The 20,208-nt window shown below is 33.7% G+C and overlaps 2 protein-coding genes across 2 annotated transcripts; one reads left to right on the top strand and one right to left on the bottom strand.

Moving 5' to 3' along the window:
• Positions 1-406: 406 nt before the first annotated feature.
• LOC122581160 (protein NETWORKED 4A-like) lies at positions 407-6,163 on the top strand. Its single transcript, XM_043753327.1, has 4 exons — positions 407-548; positions 2,616-2,658; positions 2,999-3,110; positions 4,306-6,163. The coding sequence occupies exons 2-4, from the start codon at positions 2,644-2,646 to the stop codon at positions 5,811-5,813; spliced, it is 1,635 nt and encodes a 544-aa protein (XP_043609262.1). The 5' UTR covers positions 407-548; positions 2,616-2,643; the 3' UTR covers positions 5,814-6,163.
• A 1,568-nt stretch (positions 6,164-7,731) lies between these two features.
• Positions 7,732-17,734, bottom strand: LOC122582683 (ATP-dependent RNA helicase DBP2-like). The gene is made up of 14 exons (XM_043755110.1): positions 17,398-17,734; positions 15,588-15,680; positions 15,312-15,476; positions 15,067-15,162; positions 13,896-13,970; positions 13,482-13,643; positions 12,843-12,923; positions 12,415-12,513; positions 11,398-11,493; positions 10,553-10,684; positions 9,854-9,928; positions 9,329-9,418; positions 8,842-8,916; positions 7,732-8,126 (listed from the first exon to the last, which is right to left on the bottom strand). The coding sequence occupies exons 1-14, from the start codon at positions 17,668-17,670 to the stop codon at positions 7,959-7,961; spliced, it is 1,680 nt and encodes a 559-aa protein (XP_043611045.1). The 5' UTR covers positions 17,671-17,734; the 3' UTR covers positions 7,732-7,958.
• Positions 17,735-20,208: the final 2,474 nt, after the last annotated feature.

The following is a 20,208-nucleotide window of genomic DNA, read 5'->3' as shown; positions in this document are numbered from 1 at the left end:
TTACTAATTTGAATATTTTCATCTAATATACATATAATACCTTTAATGAAATTTTTTATAACATACATCCTAGCTTCAACCCTTAAAAAAACTACACTACCTCATTTTACATCAATTAGTTTTACATTAATAACTACACCGCTATATCTCCACCGTCGCCGCCACCACACTCGTCGTTGTCGTCGTCACCACCATCACACCGACGCATCATACGGGCATATGATTAGTCCCTTAAAAAATATCGACTGAATAGTTGAAAAATGTAAATATACATTTATGATGATAGATATATACTGTCTGACATATATGATGGTATTTTGTGACCAGTTTATACACATATACATATACGCGTCTCTGTTTTATTTCCCCCAAGAAACAAAACAAAACTGAATAGTGAATACTATAAAAACAACTTGTCTTATTAATTCTCTCTCTCTCTCTCCCCCTCTTTCTTTCCATCATCATGCCGGAATCTCATATTATCCGCCTGTATCTTCTTAATTAATTAATTAATTTTCTTCTTCTTCTTCTTCTTCTTCATCAATCAGGTAATAACTAGATTCTATACACATATATATATATAATTGCATACGTATAGATAAGTTAAGAGCTAGCTAGTATATATATTTTTTCATCATCAACAAGATATTTCAACGTCAATTCAACTAAATTTCCGGTAATATATAGATTAATTTATTTATTACTATATATATATATTTTGAGCTGTAATTTTCCTACTTTTAGTGCTTGCTTACTTGCATAGATGTATATGTATATGTATAATTGGCTGCTTGCTTGTTTGCATATATATATATAGTTCTAATGTAGATGAATGTTATGTATTTAATTTGCATTTTTATAGAATTCTGATTGTTTATATCATTTCCAGATTTGTGTTGACAATTTAATTTTATGAAATTACTTATTTGAGTTAATAATAATTTGTTTTTACTATCTTCAGATTCCTTTCTGAATCACATATTTTTTACTTTTATCTTTTCATATACAGTATATATGTATATGTATATTTTTTTTAAATGTTAAATACTAATAATTTAGTTCAAAAAATATATTTGGAATTATTTACACATGATTATGTCTCTTTTTGGTTTTATTATTATAATATAATAGTTTTATTTTACCTTTTTGGCTTTTTCTAAGATTGTCTTTTTGGTTCTTCTATAATCAAATCATCAAAATGTAATTCAAATCTATTTAAATTTTCATTGCCGCCTCACCAAAGTTAATATCTTTCAAAAAAATAAAAAAAATAGTAGCATTTTTAATAAATTTAATATTATTCAAAAGTAAGATATTATTTGCTGTCTTATTAATCACAAATTAATTAAATATAAAGAAATTAATAAAATAATGCGTTGGTATTATGAATGTGGGAACCGCGTAGCTGGAATCAGCGTTGTTTTAATCACTTACTAATTTTTTAATTTGGGCAAAATTAATTTAGGCACGACCCTCCCGCCTGATATTTTGGGGGATTTTAATTTATTTAATTAATTCTGAAAAGCCACTCGCGGATCAGAACGCGTAAAGTTCACGCATTTATAAGTAATGGGTTGGTGTTATTTAGTGTTGCGTGTACGGGTGACACGTTTTATGAGACCTGTTGCTACTGCAAAACTTGATATGTCTTGTCTAGTTACATTTTTTTTTTCATAAAAAATATAGAAAATTATGAGTAGTAAATTATCTTTATTTTTGTTGTATATATGATCCCAGATTTTGGATATATGGACAGCTAATAAAAGATTAGTCTTTTAGCTAATACCCATAAGGCTATAAAATGGATAACAATACTATTAAAGGGACACGAGGACGGGATTTGAACTCCTGACCTACGTTTTTATATTGCATCTTGCATGTCATTCGTCACTAGCTTGGACTAATTTTAAAGTATTAAAATTCCTGTTCTGTTTGGATTTTTTTTGATTTTGTTCCATTTGAGAACTTAAACTAATTCTATTAGACTTACCTCTGATAGTTATGAATTTAATTATTTAATTTTGTATACAAGAGTTTTTTTTTTTTTTTAAAGAAACTATACATAATGGAATCCTGAATGGTTTAGAAATGAATAAATAAAGTTGAATTTTTTATTAATTAATTACCTATTTGTTCCGGTTGTAGTTTTGTATATCTGTCAATGTTTTCCAAAATATTTCATGCTAATTTAGGGTTGAAAAGGTCAGTTCTTTGTTTTTAAAATTTTTAAGAGTCAAATATATATTCTTTGATGGACTAATTGTTGTTTTGTAATAAAAAATACAAGTGATAGAAGTTGACCAATATTACCTATATATTTTTCTTGGACATGTATTTTTCTAATTTTTAAAAGCTAACCTGGTTCATATTCACATGATCAATTAAGTGAAAGGGCAAAACTTTTGACTTGTTAAGCTTGTAAGACTTTCTTGTTTCTTTGTTTTCGTATTATGTAATGCACATAAACTAACGTTATTAGTATTACCTAATTCTGTTTTGTCCCTAAATTAAACATGGCTAATAATTGTAAGTAACATGGCTTGAGATATCATGTGAACACAATACTTATGGATTAAGAATTTTGATCGTGAGTTGATTATTTTCTTGAACTGCAGATCATCATATTAGCACGGAGTAAGCAAAATGGCATCATCTCTGGTAAGCTGACTCACTTGTTAAGTTCATGGTCTAAATAGATTTTTTTTTTTTTTTAATGATATATCAACCTATCAAATCAACCTAATAATCAACCTATCACTTGACAAGTGTAATTCGCTCATTCTCTCTCCAAATCTCTTCCTTTTATTATGCCAAATGTCATCATCATGTTGTTAGGTTGATTATTTGGTTGATTTGTCAGGTTCATTAATCATTTTCCTCTTTTTTATAGCTTAAACAGGATTGTTGCCATATAATCATGCTGGTTTTAATGTTATTATGAAAAAATCTTTTTGCTTGTTAGGTATATGATGTTTGAATGAATTTGTTATGTTTGTAGGCTAAGTCGAATAAAGGTTATAGGAGGATGGAATCTAGAAATAAACATTCCTGGTGGTGGGATAGCCATATTAGTCCCAAAAACTCCAAATGGCTGGCAGAAAATCTCGAAGGTAAGCATTTAAGCAACTAAGATTCAATTATGCATACCACTTTCTTGAGTTATCTGTTCTTTAGGTCTTATTGCTTCTTTTTACATCAAGTATATTGAATCCAGAGTCATCTTCATTCTCTTTGTATAACTAAGGATCCCAGAAACCCATAAACTTGTGTCTAGATGAATCTTGAAAGAGATATTTTTATCCACAAATATGAAAACAGATGTTTCTACATAACCTAATGTCTGCCATGAAAATCTAATGATAGCATATAGTGGCAGACCAAAGTTTTCTATAGAAGAAATTCACTATAGTTATAAAATTTGGGTATGCACACTTTGGGTCCACCCCTGATTATTAGTAAAATACCTTATTTAGGCTTGTCCTTTGTGAGTCGTAATGCTCGATCAAATTAGAGTCCTACGCACGACATGGTAGTATGGTACGAATATAATTGAACCCTTCCATTCTGAAGTTACTTCGAATTTAAATGCCAATCAGCATAAGTGTTGTACATGGATTTGTATTTTAAGTCAATATTCCTAGCTATTCAAGACGACTAGTGGTCACATTTCCCGCATCTTTTGACTAATAAATATTATTTTTTTTTACCACATGTCCAATATAGATCGAGTCATCTCATTTCTGGGATATATTTTTGGTTTGAAGTAGATGTTTAAGTATTACCATCTTTTGAAGTAAATTAATGATATCGATTTGAGTTTTAAAACGATGTTTTAAGTCAATCAAGCCATGTTTTCTGGGATAAAAGAATAACAAAAACTCCCTCATGAAAAGGAGCTCATGTTCCTATATTTCAATTCTTGTACGCAATCTCTAAATAAATTATTAAAAAGCCTTTATATCAATTTGAATTTTCTTTAAGAAAAAAAAGCTTGATTTGTACCATAAAATTCTAGGTATTACCACATAATATATAGTCAAATACTACTCGCAATTAGTACTTTTTGCAAGTTAAAGTTATTTCAAACTTATGGAGTTGATTATACATGTCCCTACTTTTGGTTCCTTAGTGGCTGTCATAGTTAGTTCTTTTAAATCTTCACACTTCCTAGTGATTTATAAATCAATCTGGGTCCCTCTAAATATGCCTTTATTTTAAATAACATTAATGTGACTTGCACATAATTTTGAATTAAAATGGCTAAAGTTTCAAAGCATAGAGTTACAAAAGAGTTCTTGATTGCAGAAATGGACCAAAGTGTAAAACGAATGTTAAAGCTAATAGAAGAAGACGGAGATTCATTCGCCAAGAAAGCCGAGATGTATTACCAAAAGCGGCCAGAACTCGTATCACACGTTGAAGAGTTCTATAGAATGTATAGGTCGTTAGCTGAACGATATGATAATGTCACTGGTGAGTTAAGAAAAAACATCCCATCAGATCTCCAATCTCAAGGGTCTGGGATATCTGATGCGGGCTCCGAACCACCGACAGTGATAACGTCATCTAAACCACGAGCTCGGCCTGGGGCTCGGGCTGCAGGTTTTGATTTCTTTCTTAAAAGTGGCGGGAGTAGCTCAGATTTAGGGACAAAAGAAGGAGATGAGACATCGACGTTGGATTCTGAATCAGAATCTGATGATTCCTCTGTGAATAATTACTCAAGTACATCGGCAAACAGTGATCATAGAGGGTTGCGTAAGAGAATTGCTGAATTGGAAAGTGAGCTTCAGAAGTTTCATAAGCAGCAAGATGAAAATCTCTTGAAGAATGATAATGTTGAAGAAGATTTGCGTGTTGAAAATGAAAAGTTAAAGATTGAACTCCAAAAGTATGAATCAATGATGCCTCAAAATGTTGACCTTGATGAGATGAAAACGTTTAGCATAGATGAAGGTTTGGAAGCGAAATTCATGGAGCAAGAACGAAAAATCCGGGCCCTTGAATTTGATTTGAAAGTAATGAGAGAAAAGCTTAATGATTCAGAGGAAGAAGTGAAGAGATTAAGACATGAACTCGAGAACAATGGATCCTCGAATAATCACCTACAGGAAAAGCTCGTTTCAGCCCAGAAGGAAATTTCAAGTTGGAAATCAAAACTGGATAAAGAAAAAAGAGAAGTAATGAAAGTGCAGGGACGAGTTACAAGGTACAAAGAGAATCTATCAGAACGTGATCGAGAAATCCGGGCTATGAGAGAAACGTTGTCAAATGCAAACAAAACTTTGTCTGAAGAGAATCTGCAACTTCAAGAACAAGTCACGAAGTTATTGAAAGAGCGGGCACTTTTGGATGATACCATAAAAGAATGGGATCTTCGTTGTCAATGTTCAGATGAGGAACTTAGGAGAATGAAGGTTGTTAAAATAGAAATGGAAGGTGAGATCGAGAAGTTAAAGTTTGAAAACAATCTTCTTGAGGTGAAAGTCGATGAATTCAACCGAGAGTTGTCTTTGAAAGATGCTGAGATTAACCAATTGAGTCAGCATTTAGATCAATTACATTTAGAACATGTTGAGTTGGTAGACAAAATTGAAAAGTCAAATAAGTCGATAGATGAGTTGACATCTAGAGGTGAAGACTTGAAAAGGCAAGTCGAGAGGCAACAGGAAATGATAGACGAAGGAGCAGAGGAGAAACGAGAGGTAATAAGACAACTATGTTTTTCACTCGACCACTATAGAGATGGATATCAAATGCTGAAACAAGCTTTCATGGGTCATAATAAACGACACACTGTCATGGCATCATAAGAAATGGACATCAAATGGTTCAAATGAGTTTCCCGGGTCATATTAACGGACACCCGTAGGAAATGGATATCGAACACATCGTCATAAGTTAATCATCTAGGGGCGTTCTTTTGAGTTCTTGTTTTCTTTTGCTCTTTTTTGGTTTCTTTTCGAGTGTGTAAGTAAAGGTCTGAATGTTGATGTATCTTGATAAAAGCCTGTGTTTTGTCATGCTACCATCTTCAGTTTATCCCTTTATTTTGTAAGCATTTATACTGATGTGTTTTTCCAGTTCTGCTCATCTTTGGTGTAAGAAAGAAACAAAGAATGATAAAAAGATGGAATAGGACCTGGAGCCTTATATTGCAGTATTTTCGTTAGTGCTTCTTGTATGCATGTATATGGCAGTTGAGTGTTGATGATTTTTGTTGGTTTTATACTTTTATGTGCTCGACTGGTGCTGTGAGAATTGAACACTTTTCAAGTACGTCAGTAAAATCTTATCAGGTCTTAATACAAACGGGAAGCTAGAAACAAGGGAATGTCGAATTTATAAGATTTCATCTTGAAACCTGATGTCTATTTTTATGTTTGAAGTATAAATTTCCCCATGAAAATAAAACCAAGATGGTCATGAAAGCTTTAATCGTTTGTACTATTTTTGTGTTTAATGAAGTCACACAAGCTATTTCTGATTCAGAGGATATATTATTAGATCACATGACCAGATACCGAACAAGAAACCAGAAACAAACTCCGGCATAATAAATTGGTAAGCTGAGTTATATCTTTATACATATATATTATCCTAATATCCATCAACCAAAACTCAATTTTGTGAAAAGTTCATGTGACAGACGATTTTCCATATAAATTCTATCAAAAATCACTTACCATAAGTTTAAATCATTTCTGCTTTGTTTTGTTATGTTTTGTAGATAATATCTAGCAAAAACCACTTGTCGAGCTATTTAATCAATGTTTACACTACTGCTGAAATTAATTGATTGAATGTACTCGGCAGATTAATACAAACTTGGAATTTCATATTACAGAATTAACTTTAGTCGAACGGACTTGATAAATGAACTATTGTAATTCATCTAAGATAAAAGCCCATGCATCCACCAATCAAGTACAGGCACACTATACAAAAGCATGGGTATAAAAACCTTTTACAGTATGTATGGGATTATGGGTACATATAAGTACATTAATACAAGATAAATTACTTTTTAGGCATGGACTACCACTTCCTGTAAGTCATTAAGTGAAATATCACCCACTATAAGTTGTTGGGTTATTGGCTAATCCAACTCATGATAAACCAGATTTTGCATGCTGCAATCCTCCATCTTTTGCTGGTAAGATTAGGGAATACCAAAGGAGAAACGGAAATCTTCATCCATACAAATGAAGGCTTTACGACAGATAATAACATTTCAGAACAAAAGTAGCCCTAGCCTTTCAGAGCGTCAACCTAACCATACAGCCATCGCCTATACTGGTAAGGTCCATAAAGCCTGTACGCCTTGCTTGCTACTAGGACTCTAGGAGTGTGCAAACTCAGGGCAATAACCATAACACCAAACCCGAACAAGCATAACTAGTCGGGTTGCCGATATCAAATACAAAACTCGGTCTGGACAAAAAAAACAGTTTTCACCTCTTTTACTTTATTGAAGAGGCGTTTTTCCCCACCAAAATTCAGGTTTGAATCACAAGCCCAAAGTTTGAAAAGGGTCTAAAACCTGTTTGGCACCAAACAGGTAATCCGGTTCTTGGTTCCAATATTCCAGTTAGGTCCCTTTTTATAACACCTACACGTATAGTGATATGGCCCCCTTTATAAAGGATAATAAATGTCAAACTCCAAAAATCCTAAATGGAAGCGACAAAGCATCAAGGACAGTGATACACGTGACAAGACTAAAGAAGGTTTCGTAATAATATGAAGTTTTTTCTCAACCATGTCTATACCCTAAGATACGAGTTCAAAATGCAAATTATACACAGCCTACACTATCTACCAACCTCTGATTCTATACCTTATTGTTGTCACGTTTGAATAGTAAGGCCAAAAAGATTTCCTTTTCTTTTTAAAGACTAGTGGTAGGACTTTAACAGGAGAAGGATCGGGAACGTGGAAAGTCAATTTTTGTAGTATTAATCGTCCCAAGCATCATCTGCAGAACCCTCTTTCTTGATCATTGCAGGGGCAATCATGTACTTGTACTTGTCTTCTACATTAATGGATGTGGGTGAAAGCTTCGATTGGGAAATCCTTGCTTCTTTTTGAGCAATAGCTGCTTCCCGCTCTTTCCTCCTAGCAACCTGTATATTACATGAGCTGATGAGCGTATTGATATCCACATAGGGGTAGCAAAGTGAGCGGGTGAGTAACAAGTCAAAACAAGTTGGATTGGGGCAACACAAACATTTTCAGATTATTATTCTTTTTAAGTTCTGAATATGATTAATATGTAGAGAACAATCACAACTATGCTATTCCAGTAATAATATAAACTTCTTTGGATTGAAACCATTGAAAAGGAAACGTATTAAAAATGACTTTCAACATGTGTGACCCACACAACCCATTATACATAAAGCATAAACACTATCTGATCCATTTTGGTCATTTGTATATAAACAGGCCAAAATCGGCAACTCTATATTTCACAATCTATACTTTATAATGACCATAAGATTATGCAACTAATAAAGTTGGAAGAACATAGAAGATTATGATATGCACTATAGCGAGTTTTATAAAATGGGCGTGTTTGGTGATGGGTCAAAACAAGTGGGTTGGGTTGGGGCTGTAAACACTGTTTATCCAATTTATTACTTCTGCAAAATAACTGATGCGCTATATATAATTACAAAAAACCATATATGGATCATAAAAGGAAATTGAGGAGATCATGATCATACAAATATATTTTTAAGACCTAGCTAAACCTGACCCATTTATAGGTAAAGGGTTGAAGCTACTAACTCTATACAATAATAATATCTGTAATGACTGATCAGATAGAAAGATTACCTTGCCGGTGGCAAAAGCCACGGTGTTCCCAGATTGAACATCTGCTATTGCTTTTCTTATTTGTGATACTAGGAACTGAAAGAGAAGTAAAATATGAAACAATTAGCATCAAGCAATTGACTATAAAGGAAATTATGTACAATGGTATGCGCAAATATTATCATATAAGAGAAGACTACAGGAAAACTACAAGCTTTTAATTTCATTCATTTACTAAAAGTGGCAATTTGTGAAAATTATGTGCTTAAATCAACTCAAATAGACGATTTTATGGCCCGCGTCTACCCATGCATATGTAAATCAGTCAGAACAATTTGACATCACTTATTCTTAATAAAAAGCAATATGATTTAACATAATTGTGCATTTCTTTTTGGTTAATAACAATTTGACTTAGAGATTTTTGGCTGGTCAGATGTTGCAGTTTACATGGGTCAGGGAGTAATAAGTAAAAATTAAGGGGAGGAAAGGTTAAGAAAAGGGGCACCATATCACGATCTGTATAAAATGAAGTAGCTCGGCCCGTTGATCCTGCACGACCTGTCCTTCCAATTCGGTGAACGTAGTCCTCCATTGTCTGAGATTAAGTTAAAAAAAAATCAGATACCAAGTACGGATCGTTTTAATACTATTGACTGTATATCTTGAAAAGAGGTATCTATAGCACATAGATATGCCAGTGTTCTGTAATTCAACATCATTAAAAGAGTGTCATGCGTGAATTTGTGTTTTGGAACTAATAAGCTACTTTATGTGACTTCGAGTAGTAATGATCAGTTTTTACAATTGAACTTTTACTTCCTCACAAATGTCTAAAACCTAAACAAAAGATAATATGATTATCACAGCTTAAAGCAGAAAAAGCATATCGAAACAAAATCTTTTGCAGTTCATGTCATAACAGCTGATTAACTGATTATTCGGTTATTCATCATCCCATCAATCACTTCCACAAATACACACCCAACAATTAAGTTAGAGACTTGATCTATATCTTTATAGTAAGATATACCTTTGGAAGGTCCAGATTAACTACATGAGCAACTCCTGTAACATCCAGACCCCGAGATGCGACATCTGTAGCAACCTGACAATAAAACCAAAACGGACAATACAGGGTTGAGTTGAACCGTCTACCCATTATATAATATTGTAGCAATCAAAATGCAAACAAGATAAAATGACAAAAATATATCTACATTTAATTGAAAGTTTGTACGGAGCCACGGAGGAGCACAGGCTGGTTTAAAAAACTAATTGTGTTGTAAATAGTGTCAATCATGAAGCCTCCTACACTATTATAATTAGTTTTAAAAAACTAATTGTGTTTTATGATCAAAGCACCAACAGTTTACCAATACAAGATGGTGATTTTCTGGGTTATGTTTTATCTCTAACGGGCAAAAGCAAGAAATAGTTTGAGGATACAAGCCGAATGGGCCTAAAAGGTCAAAACGTGCCCAAAAGTATCTTTTTTAATCATGAAGCCTCCTACACTATTAATAATAGAGCTTCTTGAAATCATATTATGGCACAATATACACAAACCTTAGGACAGAGCATTTCAAGCCAACCCGTACCATACAAAAAACTAACCATTTGACCCCTTACCAAACCCACCCATTTCCAACTTTAGTAAATCTTTACAAAAACCATAACTTATATAGTGGAAGTGTTATCACAAAGGCTGCTCAGGTGTTCTGTGACATACCAAGATATTAGTAGGACCATGCCTAAAATCACGCAAGGCGCCCTCTCTTTCACTCTGAGTTCGGCCTCCGTGAAGAGCAACAGCATTTAATCCCTGAGCCACCAAAGCTTCAGCAACTTCATCACACCTTGTCTACATGCAGAATGCATAAGCTTTTAGACTTACTAACTAATACCAAAAGAGCAATATACCAGGCATTAATACGAAATTGTGTGGATAAAAGATTATCACAATCACCCCAGGAAACATAATAGCTTTCGATCTAAATAAGTGGAGCAAAACATGCACACAAGTGAAAAGAAGGGACAAGAGGAGGGGGGGCGGGGGACAAGCTAAAATCCTAAAGCGTAATTTTGGGTACAAAACTACAAATCAGGCCAGGCTTACCCTGAACTCTTTTTTGGCCATCACTTATAATTCTATATGAACGGTAAATTACAGTGTGAAAAATGATGATGATCATCATAATGTTATTTCAATGACTATCAAATTCTTCCCATAGATGATTTTAAGAGGTCAGGAGCATTAAGAACACACTTTAGGCAACTTTGATCCCATTGGACCCGTTTCAACTAAGATAGTGTAAAAGTATTAACCAAAATCTATTCATTACATTACCAACAATAAACTATAAAGAAAAGCTTGTGTGATACTGTATAAAACTGTGGTTCCTAATGGCAGCTGGAAAAAAGCTAGGTGGATCAAAGTGGCGAGAGGAAAGGATTAAAAAATTAAGATGTTAATGAAATTACTAACATGCAGGTGCAGGATAGAGAAAACTCAACCAAGAAACTCGGAGTAACATCAATACCATACGAGTATATGTAAAAATAAATCTGCAATACCTTCCGTTCCACAAATACGATAGTTAAAGGAAATGGGTGGCCTAAATTTTCAGCCAGTGCAGCCTCCTCAACAAGCAAAGATAGTAGTCGATCAATCTGCGACAAAATTAAAATCACATGGAAATTAACATAACCGAACCACTTCGTAATTCAACAAAACATATATTTTTTTATTGAACTGGATCTGAAATATGTGAATCTTTGAGGCAGTCGTATCTCTAGGTGACAAAGATGACTATACAAAGATATTAGATAGATTACAGTATCTAGAGTTGTTCCAACCAAAGATAACATCTGCTTTGGCCTTTGTGGATAGTAGAGTGTCTGAAAGTTGGTAGAGCCATACAAATTTTAAGTTCTAAAACAAAAAAATAAACTATTTAATGCTACAATAGTTGCTGATTTCAGGGTTAAAAAGGGAGAAAAGACTAACGTAACCCAAGAAATCAGATGGTTGGACTTTGGAGTCACTTGAAAGTATAGGGAAATCTAATAAGTACAAGAATACAGAGGAAATCCTATACAATTCCATTTTTAAACACACGTTATCATGTAGTATTTTACACCGACCCGAATTAGCCAAAGCCTAAACGCCATCCGAGGCATTCATGTAATTTAGAAGTAGGAGTAAGTTCGTATGACGTTCAAGAAATAAAACAAAACATATCAATACAAATCCATGTCTAAACACATGTTTACCAACAAAAACTCCATCCAGATAAAAGTTGTCCACGTATTCTCATACATCATGCATGTGACATAGAGATAACAGAAGACGTAATGCTCATTAAACCTCAAGGCTCAAGCATCACCCAAGACATCATATAGATAACATTGCTTTGAAAAAAAACAAGGAGCGGCATCTGTGTATCGTGACATGCCATGTGCAGGTTTCTGCTAAACTTTTGCTCTTATCATTTTCAGATTACTCTTTTAGCAAATATGTACTATTTCGGTTTGACATTATTAGCATAAATAAATCAATTTTGGTTACGCCTAAAATCAAAACTGGGGTACCTTTTCATTCTCAGTAATTTTCTCCAAAGTTTGGGATACATTCTCTGTTGGGCTGCTAACTTTTCCAACCTTGACTTGTACTGGATTTGTCAGATATTCCTGAAATTCATATAATATAAAGGAAGTTTGGATGAGATAACAAAAAAGAACAGCTTCAACAGGATCTCGTAAATAAACCTATGACTGAGGTTGTCATGAAGTAGATCTAGTCAACATATCAATATGCCCACTAGCAGTGATTAGTTAGTGAAGTTTATAAATCATTACATGAAGATATATTGTTTTGTAACTCAAATGAAGCTATCAAGCAACAGTTGCGAATTTCACTGTGCAGATGATTTGTGTCAAAGCGTTTAATGCATTCCTATCATGATTAAAAGATTAAGACTCAGAATGACAAAAACAAAAGAACATGAAATCAGATGAACCTGTGCTAGTGCTTCGATCTCTACCGGCATAGTCGCGCTGAACAACAACGTTTGATGTTTTTCTGGAAGATTATGCATTACCTAAACAAAAATATAAGCAAACAGATTAATTTTCTTTAGTTGCTCATCAATTACCAGCCTATATGATAATATGAATGTATGAATAACTAGGTAAGTCATACATCATTTTAGCCATTTACTACAACAGAAATCCTGAAAATGGCCTGTGTGTTACAACATTCTAGGAGTAAAACAAACCTTGTATACACATGTAATCTAGTTCAGGTAAAATAAAATGCTTGTGTACTAGGAAATCACAAACTTTTAGACATGATCATTAAGCCGTAAAAACCCAAAGTCAAAGCATGTTCCAATAATATGAGAGAGAAAGAAAATTGTCTAATAGTAAGCTGGCTTAATAGAACCAACAGAAAACGCAGCCAGTTTCAGATTTAACTACCTAACATTGGATTTTTAATGTATTTGCAGTTTTCCCTGGAACATTTTTTCAGTAGCGCATATTGTAAAAAAGCATTCCCCTACACCCATAATGAAGGACCTAGAATATTTACTTTAGAAAACAATAAGACATAAATAGCTGCATGAATTTGGAAACGTTGACAATGTAACACAGCTTACCTCTCTTATTTGAGGTTCAAAACCCATATCAAGCATTCTATCTGCTTCGTCCAGTACAACATACGAAATCCGTGTAAGAGACGTGTTTCCTTGTTGTAAATGATCAATAAATCTTCCAGGAGTAGCAACCACAATCTCTACTCCTGCCCGAAGCTCAGACCTCTGTTAGATATCCAAACACGAATTACAATGTATGAACTTGTGATATATCTGAAATCCAGGAGGAGCACGAGAAAGTATCTTGTAAAGTGGTAAGAAAGCGACCACTGACTAATTGACCAATTGCCAAAACATCAGAATTTCCATTTATGCTACCGATACTATAGTCTGCGATGTATAATGATGCTCAAAGCACCAACATTATACAGCATATTTCAGATTACAAAATATATACTTCAAATCAATATTATTCACCTGGTCAGAGATGTTTGTTCCACCCACAACAATCGCAGTTCTAAAAGACTCCAATGATTGACTGAAGGCCTTCACCTGTAAGGATCCCATGTAACATGTAATTTCATAAAAAGGATATGCATACAATATGATCAAACTAAACCACATCAAACAACTTTATTTAACAATAAGTGTTAACTCTGCATATGCAGGTTGCATAAACAACATATATGATGTGGATATCAGTTGTAACTATTGGTGGTCAATATAAATAAAGCTAGTATATGTGTACAGATTCAACATATACAACAAAAATGAGCTTCAACAAATTATATCACAGGTTCACAACACATCAATTAAGTTTTTTTTTTTTTTTTACCATAACAAGTACTTGAATAAATCAGGTATGGTTTCAATTCTCAACAAAATAGACATGTAGACCACTATCAGCATGTGCATACCTCAAGAGCTGGTTTCCATTTACCATAATACGATATTGTGACCGTTACAACAAAGTCAATAATTTTTTAACAGTTCAAAATTTATCAGACGTTTATATTTATACTCCTTAAGAGTTTATAATACATTTAACATACTATACTCCCAAAAAAAAATTATATAATATTCATAACTTAATTAATCACAACCATTCATATATCAACCATCCCATAACTTTGATTACAACCACTTATCTTTCAAACATAAACTTAGATTTTAACTACTCCGCCGCTCATTTTTCAAAGATTCATTACTTTTAATCCAAACATATATTTCACCCAGCTATAAATACACTCGACCATATAATTGATTTTACACAACCATAATCGTAGAAATGGTTAGTGAAGTGAAACAAGGCGAATCACGGCATCCGCCATCCATTTCCGACCAAGAAATGTTTGGTTTTGCCACATTGCACAGGTACATGCTAGTATATACAAAATGAATCAGAGCTTAAGACAGATTAACATATTCTACAATGAAATGTATGTATACAGCATAGGCAATAAACCAAGATAGATCTTTAACAACATCAAAACAAAAAATGTCACTAGTTGCCATATTCAATACCTCAAATTAAAAATAGAAAATGAGATCAAATGAGTATACATATGTTACAATGCATATGATTGTTAACAAACTATAAAAAAAACTGCACAGGGTGTCTTACTAGATCAAACATAAGTTACCTTACCTCTTTCTCTATCTGCTGTGCAAGCTCTCTGGTGGGAGCCAACACTAGTGCTAATGGGCCATCTCCACGCCGAACAGAAGGCTGAGCTATACAATGCTGCATGGAAGATATATATCCAAAGAAATGGAAATATAGAATTCATCATACGAATGGTAGTTCATGGTAGACAATGATACAACTATGCTTAATTTCTTTTTAAGGGTGGAGGACAAAGTGTTATAAGCACAAATTCAGTGAACTAGTACCTGTATCATGGGTATTGTGAATGCGGCAGTTTTCCCACTGCCTGTTTCTGCACAGCCCAAAAGATCCCTTCCACTTAGAGCAACAGGCATTGCCTGTGCCTGAATAGAAGTTGGTGTGGAGTATTCATGAATGGCGATATCCTTCATGATGCTTGCATCCAGGCACTACGTGGGTTAAAAAGAATGATTCAGAACAGTTAGTCAAGAATAAATAATCATTGAAAAAGCATATCAACATGTAATAGAATTCGAATATCAAGAACAAAATTTGTTTACCATGTCTGTAAAAGATTCAATTGGTGCAGGTGCAGCCGGAGAGTCGGGAGTGACAGTAACATCAACATTGAGTCGTAATCTGACCTCTTCTATCTGCAGATTGTGGAATCAACTTTTAAAAAAAAAAAAAACAAGAACAGACCCTCCTTTAACAAAATGCATACTACATTACTACTGCCATATAAACAGTTATAAACCGAGACAAAAAAAAACACAACAGCCAACTAGTCAACTTTTAATAGGTCACACTTATTGTGAAAGGATTCATACAGGCTAGACAGTACATGTTCATCCAATGTACAATGAAATAGATGGCTGTTTAGATCTAGGTCCACATCTCAAACAAAACTACCACAGCAACCACATTTTTCCAATAAATAATTGACCACTCAACAATTGAGTTTTTCATCTCCTTTAAGTATCTTAAGAGCATAACCAAGTTGCCACAATTTCTTTAACAGCCAAAAACCTCTGTGCAAACAAAATGACCTGACATTATTGTATGAACATGCAGTACTATTCTCAATAATTATCCTCATGTTACACTCACTCAGGCATAGGTTAGCCCCTTCTCTATGAGCATGTAGAATTCCTATCCTTACTGGCCTACATCCTATCTCATTGTACGTCTATGTACCAATATCTGACATATGCATCCAGTCTATTGAAAGCCGTTATTAGAGATCCCAAATCTCAATCAAATAGGCACTTTTATTTGATTCATACTAGTTATCATCATATCTATGTTTTGAAAAGGCTATAACTATATATATAAATATATATAGGGTGACTTTCCGGTGAGAACACCGTTAAAGTGAAATGAGACCAGTGTGAGAACGCTCAAAAAATATATATTAAAACCAAATAAAATTGTCCAATTGACGAGAATGTTAGGATTTCATGAGCTATACATACCAAAAGGCTGAACCTCAAAATGTGTCCCTAACTTCTAACTTCATAGGTTCTGTATTAAAGCCATGTATAACATATAAGTACCACAATCACAGATACATCTTCTAATCAATAGCATTTCTCGCATATTTTAAACAAGTTATCATTATGCATAACATGTAAGTACCAAAATCACAGATACATCTTCTAATCAAAGGCATTTCTAGCACATTTCAAACTAGTTATCATCATATATATGTTTTTAGAAACTTAAAACCTAGAAAATTTGTACATCGAATTAAAATGTTAGGATTTTGCGAGTCAGCTCAAAAAGGACCTTGAAATTCATCTATTCATCCCTAGCTTCATCAGTTCTATTACAACAAAACTAATCTGTAATACATCTAATCTAATCAAGGACAGTATCTGAATTCCTATATCTTAACTAGATAGGCACTTATAATGCATTCAATTCTAGTATCATCAGATATATGCCTCAAAAAGGTTATAGCTACATTCGCACAATAGATGAGAATACTACAACTCTGCAAATCACCTCAAACGGCGGTATCTCAAACTGCTTCAGTGCTTCCCTAACTCTATTAGTTTTATTATATTTATATTATATATATATATATGAGGACAAAACCTAATAAATCTAAATCTATTAACATATCATGAGAATATTATCATTTTGGAAATTGCTCAATAAGCTTCAACTAATAGATTCAGTTCAATATTAAACTAACCTAAACACATATATATATGTACATAATATATATATATATATATACACACACGTACACACAACATGAGAATGTTATCATTCTGTAAACTAGCTCAATAAGCTTCTAACTAATTAACATAATTAGCTATTAAAAATCTAATCAAAATAAAAAACGACGTCGTAAAGGAAAACCTGCTCAGGTTTAAGGCGGAGAACGCGTTCGGAAGGCTTCCATTGAGGAAAAACTACGTTAGGTACAGCTAAGGCTCGCGACGGTTGGCTGTGGTTGTTCGTAGAGTTCCGGCGCGGCGAAGCTGCATTGGAAAACGCATTGTTAATTGAATTCGAGTTCAGTTTGTGGTTTTCTAGGGTTGCTGACGTGGCGGTGGTGGTTTTGGTGGTGGTGGTTGTTGTGGCGGTGGCGGCTGATGATTTGCGGAGGTGTGGAGGTACATAAGATGACATTGTGTGTGTTTATGGATGAGTGTGTGTGTGAGTGAAAATGAGTGTGTGTGTGTGTGTGTGTGTGTGTGTGAGAGAGAGAGAGTGTGTGTTTTGTGAGTGAGGTTGATTATTAAAGTCCGAATCTCAACGAAGTAGACATGTATTATATAGACTTCAGGATTATCTTTTCCAAAGAAAAATTGTAAATAAAAACGTCTAATTGAGGTGTATCAAATTAAGTGAGGTAAATTAGCCAATTAGGGCCGTTGTTAATTCATCATTACATGTGATGTGAGGTTTTGTTTCTTCATTTTTAACGGCCTAATTAACAAAAATGATTCATTACTATACTAGCAAATAACTACTTTTATTGTTGAAGCAAAAACCATCATAATCATTCAAAGCATCAAGACGTTAAGTTATCTTTGGTTTCAAGACGTTAAGTTATCTTTGGTTTAAGAATAGAATGAAGCATATGAACATCATATGGAATGATTGGTGTAATTTTTAAGTTGTTGTAAATCTTGTACATATTGGCCGTCGGCGATTTGCCGGGGCGAGTATTAATAGAAGTTTACTTTTCAAAAAAATAAAAATAAAAACTACTTTTACATTACATATATTGTAATTTATAACTACAGTACATTAATTAAATTAAAATTTTTCCATTGATCCCAAGTCAAAACCTCCATTTATCCTTATTTTTTGCCATGTATAACTCATTACTTTGAGTTGCAGCACTTACAAATTTTTGATTGAAGATTTTGTTATTTTTGTTCGTTCATATAACTCAAACGGCTGAGTATAAGAGAGCGTGAAGAACTTTTTTTGTCCATCTGAACAAAACAGATGTATGAAACAGGTCTTTTATCCACAATAAATACTTTCCAAGTATTCTACACCAATCTGAAATAATATCCTATACTCTTTTTAGTCGTAAAGCATGTTACACAAAGGTGATCACTAGTCTCCATATAAAGACTACAAAATAAACGTAACCGTATGTGATTTGAATGTTACAATCTGCTAGCAAGATGATTGAGATCCGTCCTACAAGCTACAAATGACATCTTTTAGGTAACTAGCTCCAAAAAAAATGAAATCGGTGAATGAATATGCCTAGAATCTATTTTCTTGGTATACTTTTTGCAAACAACAAATATTTTGTTCCAACTCACAATGTTAAGCATTATTAATAAGTTTGAGGAGGGTCGATACCTCGTCAAATTCTTGTTGAGCTGTTGTGTAACACTCGCTACTTTGACCGGTCAACGCTAGCAAACTTGCAAAACAGAAATTAGTTAAATTCAAGTAAATAAACTTTTGTAATGAAAAGGTAAGCATGTGAATAGTCATTAGGAGCGTAATTTCAAAATATGTTTGATTTTGTCGAGAAAATATTTGAACGAGTCTCGAGTCAAAAGTTTTAACTAAGCGAATAACTTATCGGGAGAAACTCAAACTAGTCGTGAGAGTGTTAGTGGGGAACAAAACCTTCCCTCCCTCTTTTCTTCCCCTCATTTCTCACACCCTCTTCTCTCGCTACTCACTCTTTCTCTCTCCCTTCTCTCTATTATCCAAGAACACCCTCATCATCATTTTTCTTCCTCTTTTTTTCTTTAAATTTAAGATTTCTTCATCATCATAACAAGTAAAATTGACTATTAACTTGTATAATAATAGCTAATGGTTTCAAGGATTCAAGTTTTCTATTTTATCAAGTGTGTTCTTCCTTTCTTTGTCTCAAATTCGGATTACAACTCAAGGTAACGATTCGGCATGTAAATTTTCTTTCTACATACTTAGTTTATGTGGTAATAAGTCTTGGATATCTAGATTACATAAAACTTAGTCAATTTTTTTGAGTTGTTGATAATAACTAGTAACTTAGGGTTTCAAAAGAGGGGTTTTTGATTTTGGAAGTGGGTTTTGGTTTAGAGTTGATATTATAGCTTGTTTATACTTGTAATGCATTGTGGTAAAGTTTAAAGTTTTAGTTTTGACGTTCAGTTCATCGATTTCATGCTTACAATTTGGAGTTGCGACTTAACGCCCGTTATGTAACGGGCGTTAAGGACTGTTTCTGTCAACATTTTACAACGTCTATAACTTTTAAACCGTAAGTCCGTTTTTAACGATTCAAGCGGCCATGGATGCGTAATTGAGTCTACTTTCTAATGGTATAGGCCTCTGAGTCCAAAACATAGTTTGAACAAATTAAAAGTCTTGATTAAGCAACAGTGGTCATGTCCCGACTAGTCATTGTGAAACAAAACGTAATGATTCCACCTCGGTTGGATCAAAGCCTTATAAAATGGACATAATAAAGCTTTTATAGTAGTATTAGGTCAATATTGATAGGACCTCACCTCTTGATATGCTTTAGGATTAATGTGATACATGTATGATATGTTTCAGCTATCGTGGACGTCGGTTCTACTTTCTTTCATCTTGGGATTGTATTGCACGCGTCAGGTGAGTTCCGTAGCTCCCTACTCAATTGAGTTTCGGTCTGAAAAGTGTACATATACGTGCTTGTTTGATTGTTTGGTTGTTTTG

This window comes from Erigeron canadensis, chromosome 9 (genome assembly GCF_010389155.1).
Source record: "Erigeron canadensis isolate Cc75 chromosome 9, C_canadensis_v1, whole genome shotgun sequence".
Lineage (NCBI taxonomy): Eukaryota > Viridiplantae > Streptophyta > Magnoliopsida > Asterales > Asteraceae > Erigeron > Erigeron canadensis.
The sequence above is the reverse complement of the archived record's forward strand: the minus strand, read 5'-3'. Positions and strand labels throughout refer to the sequence as shown.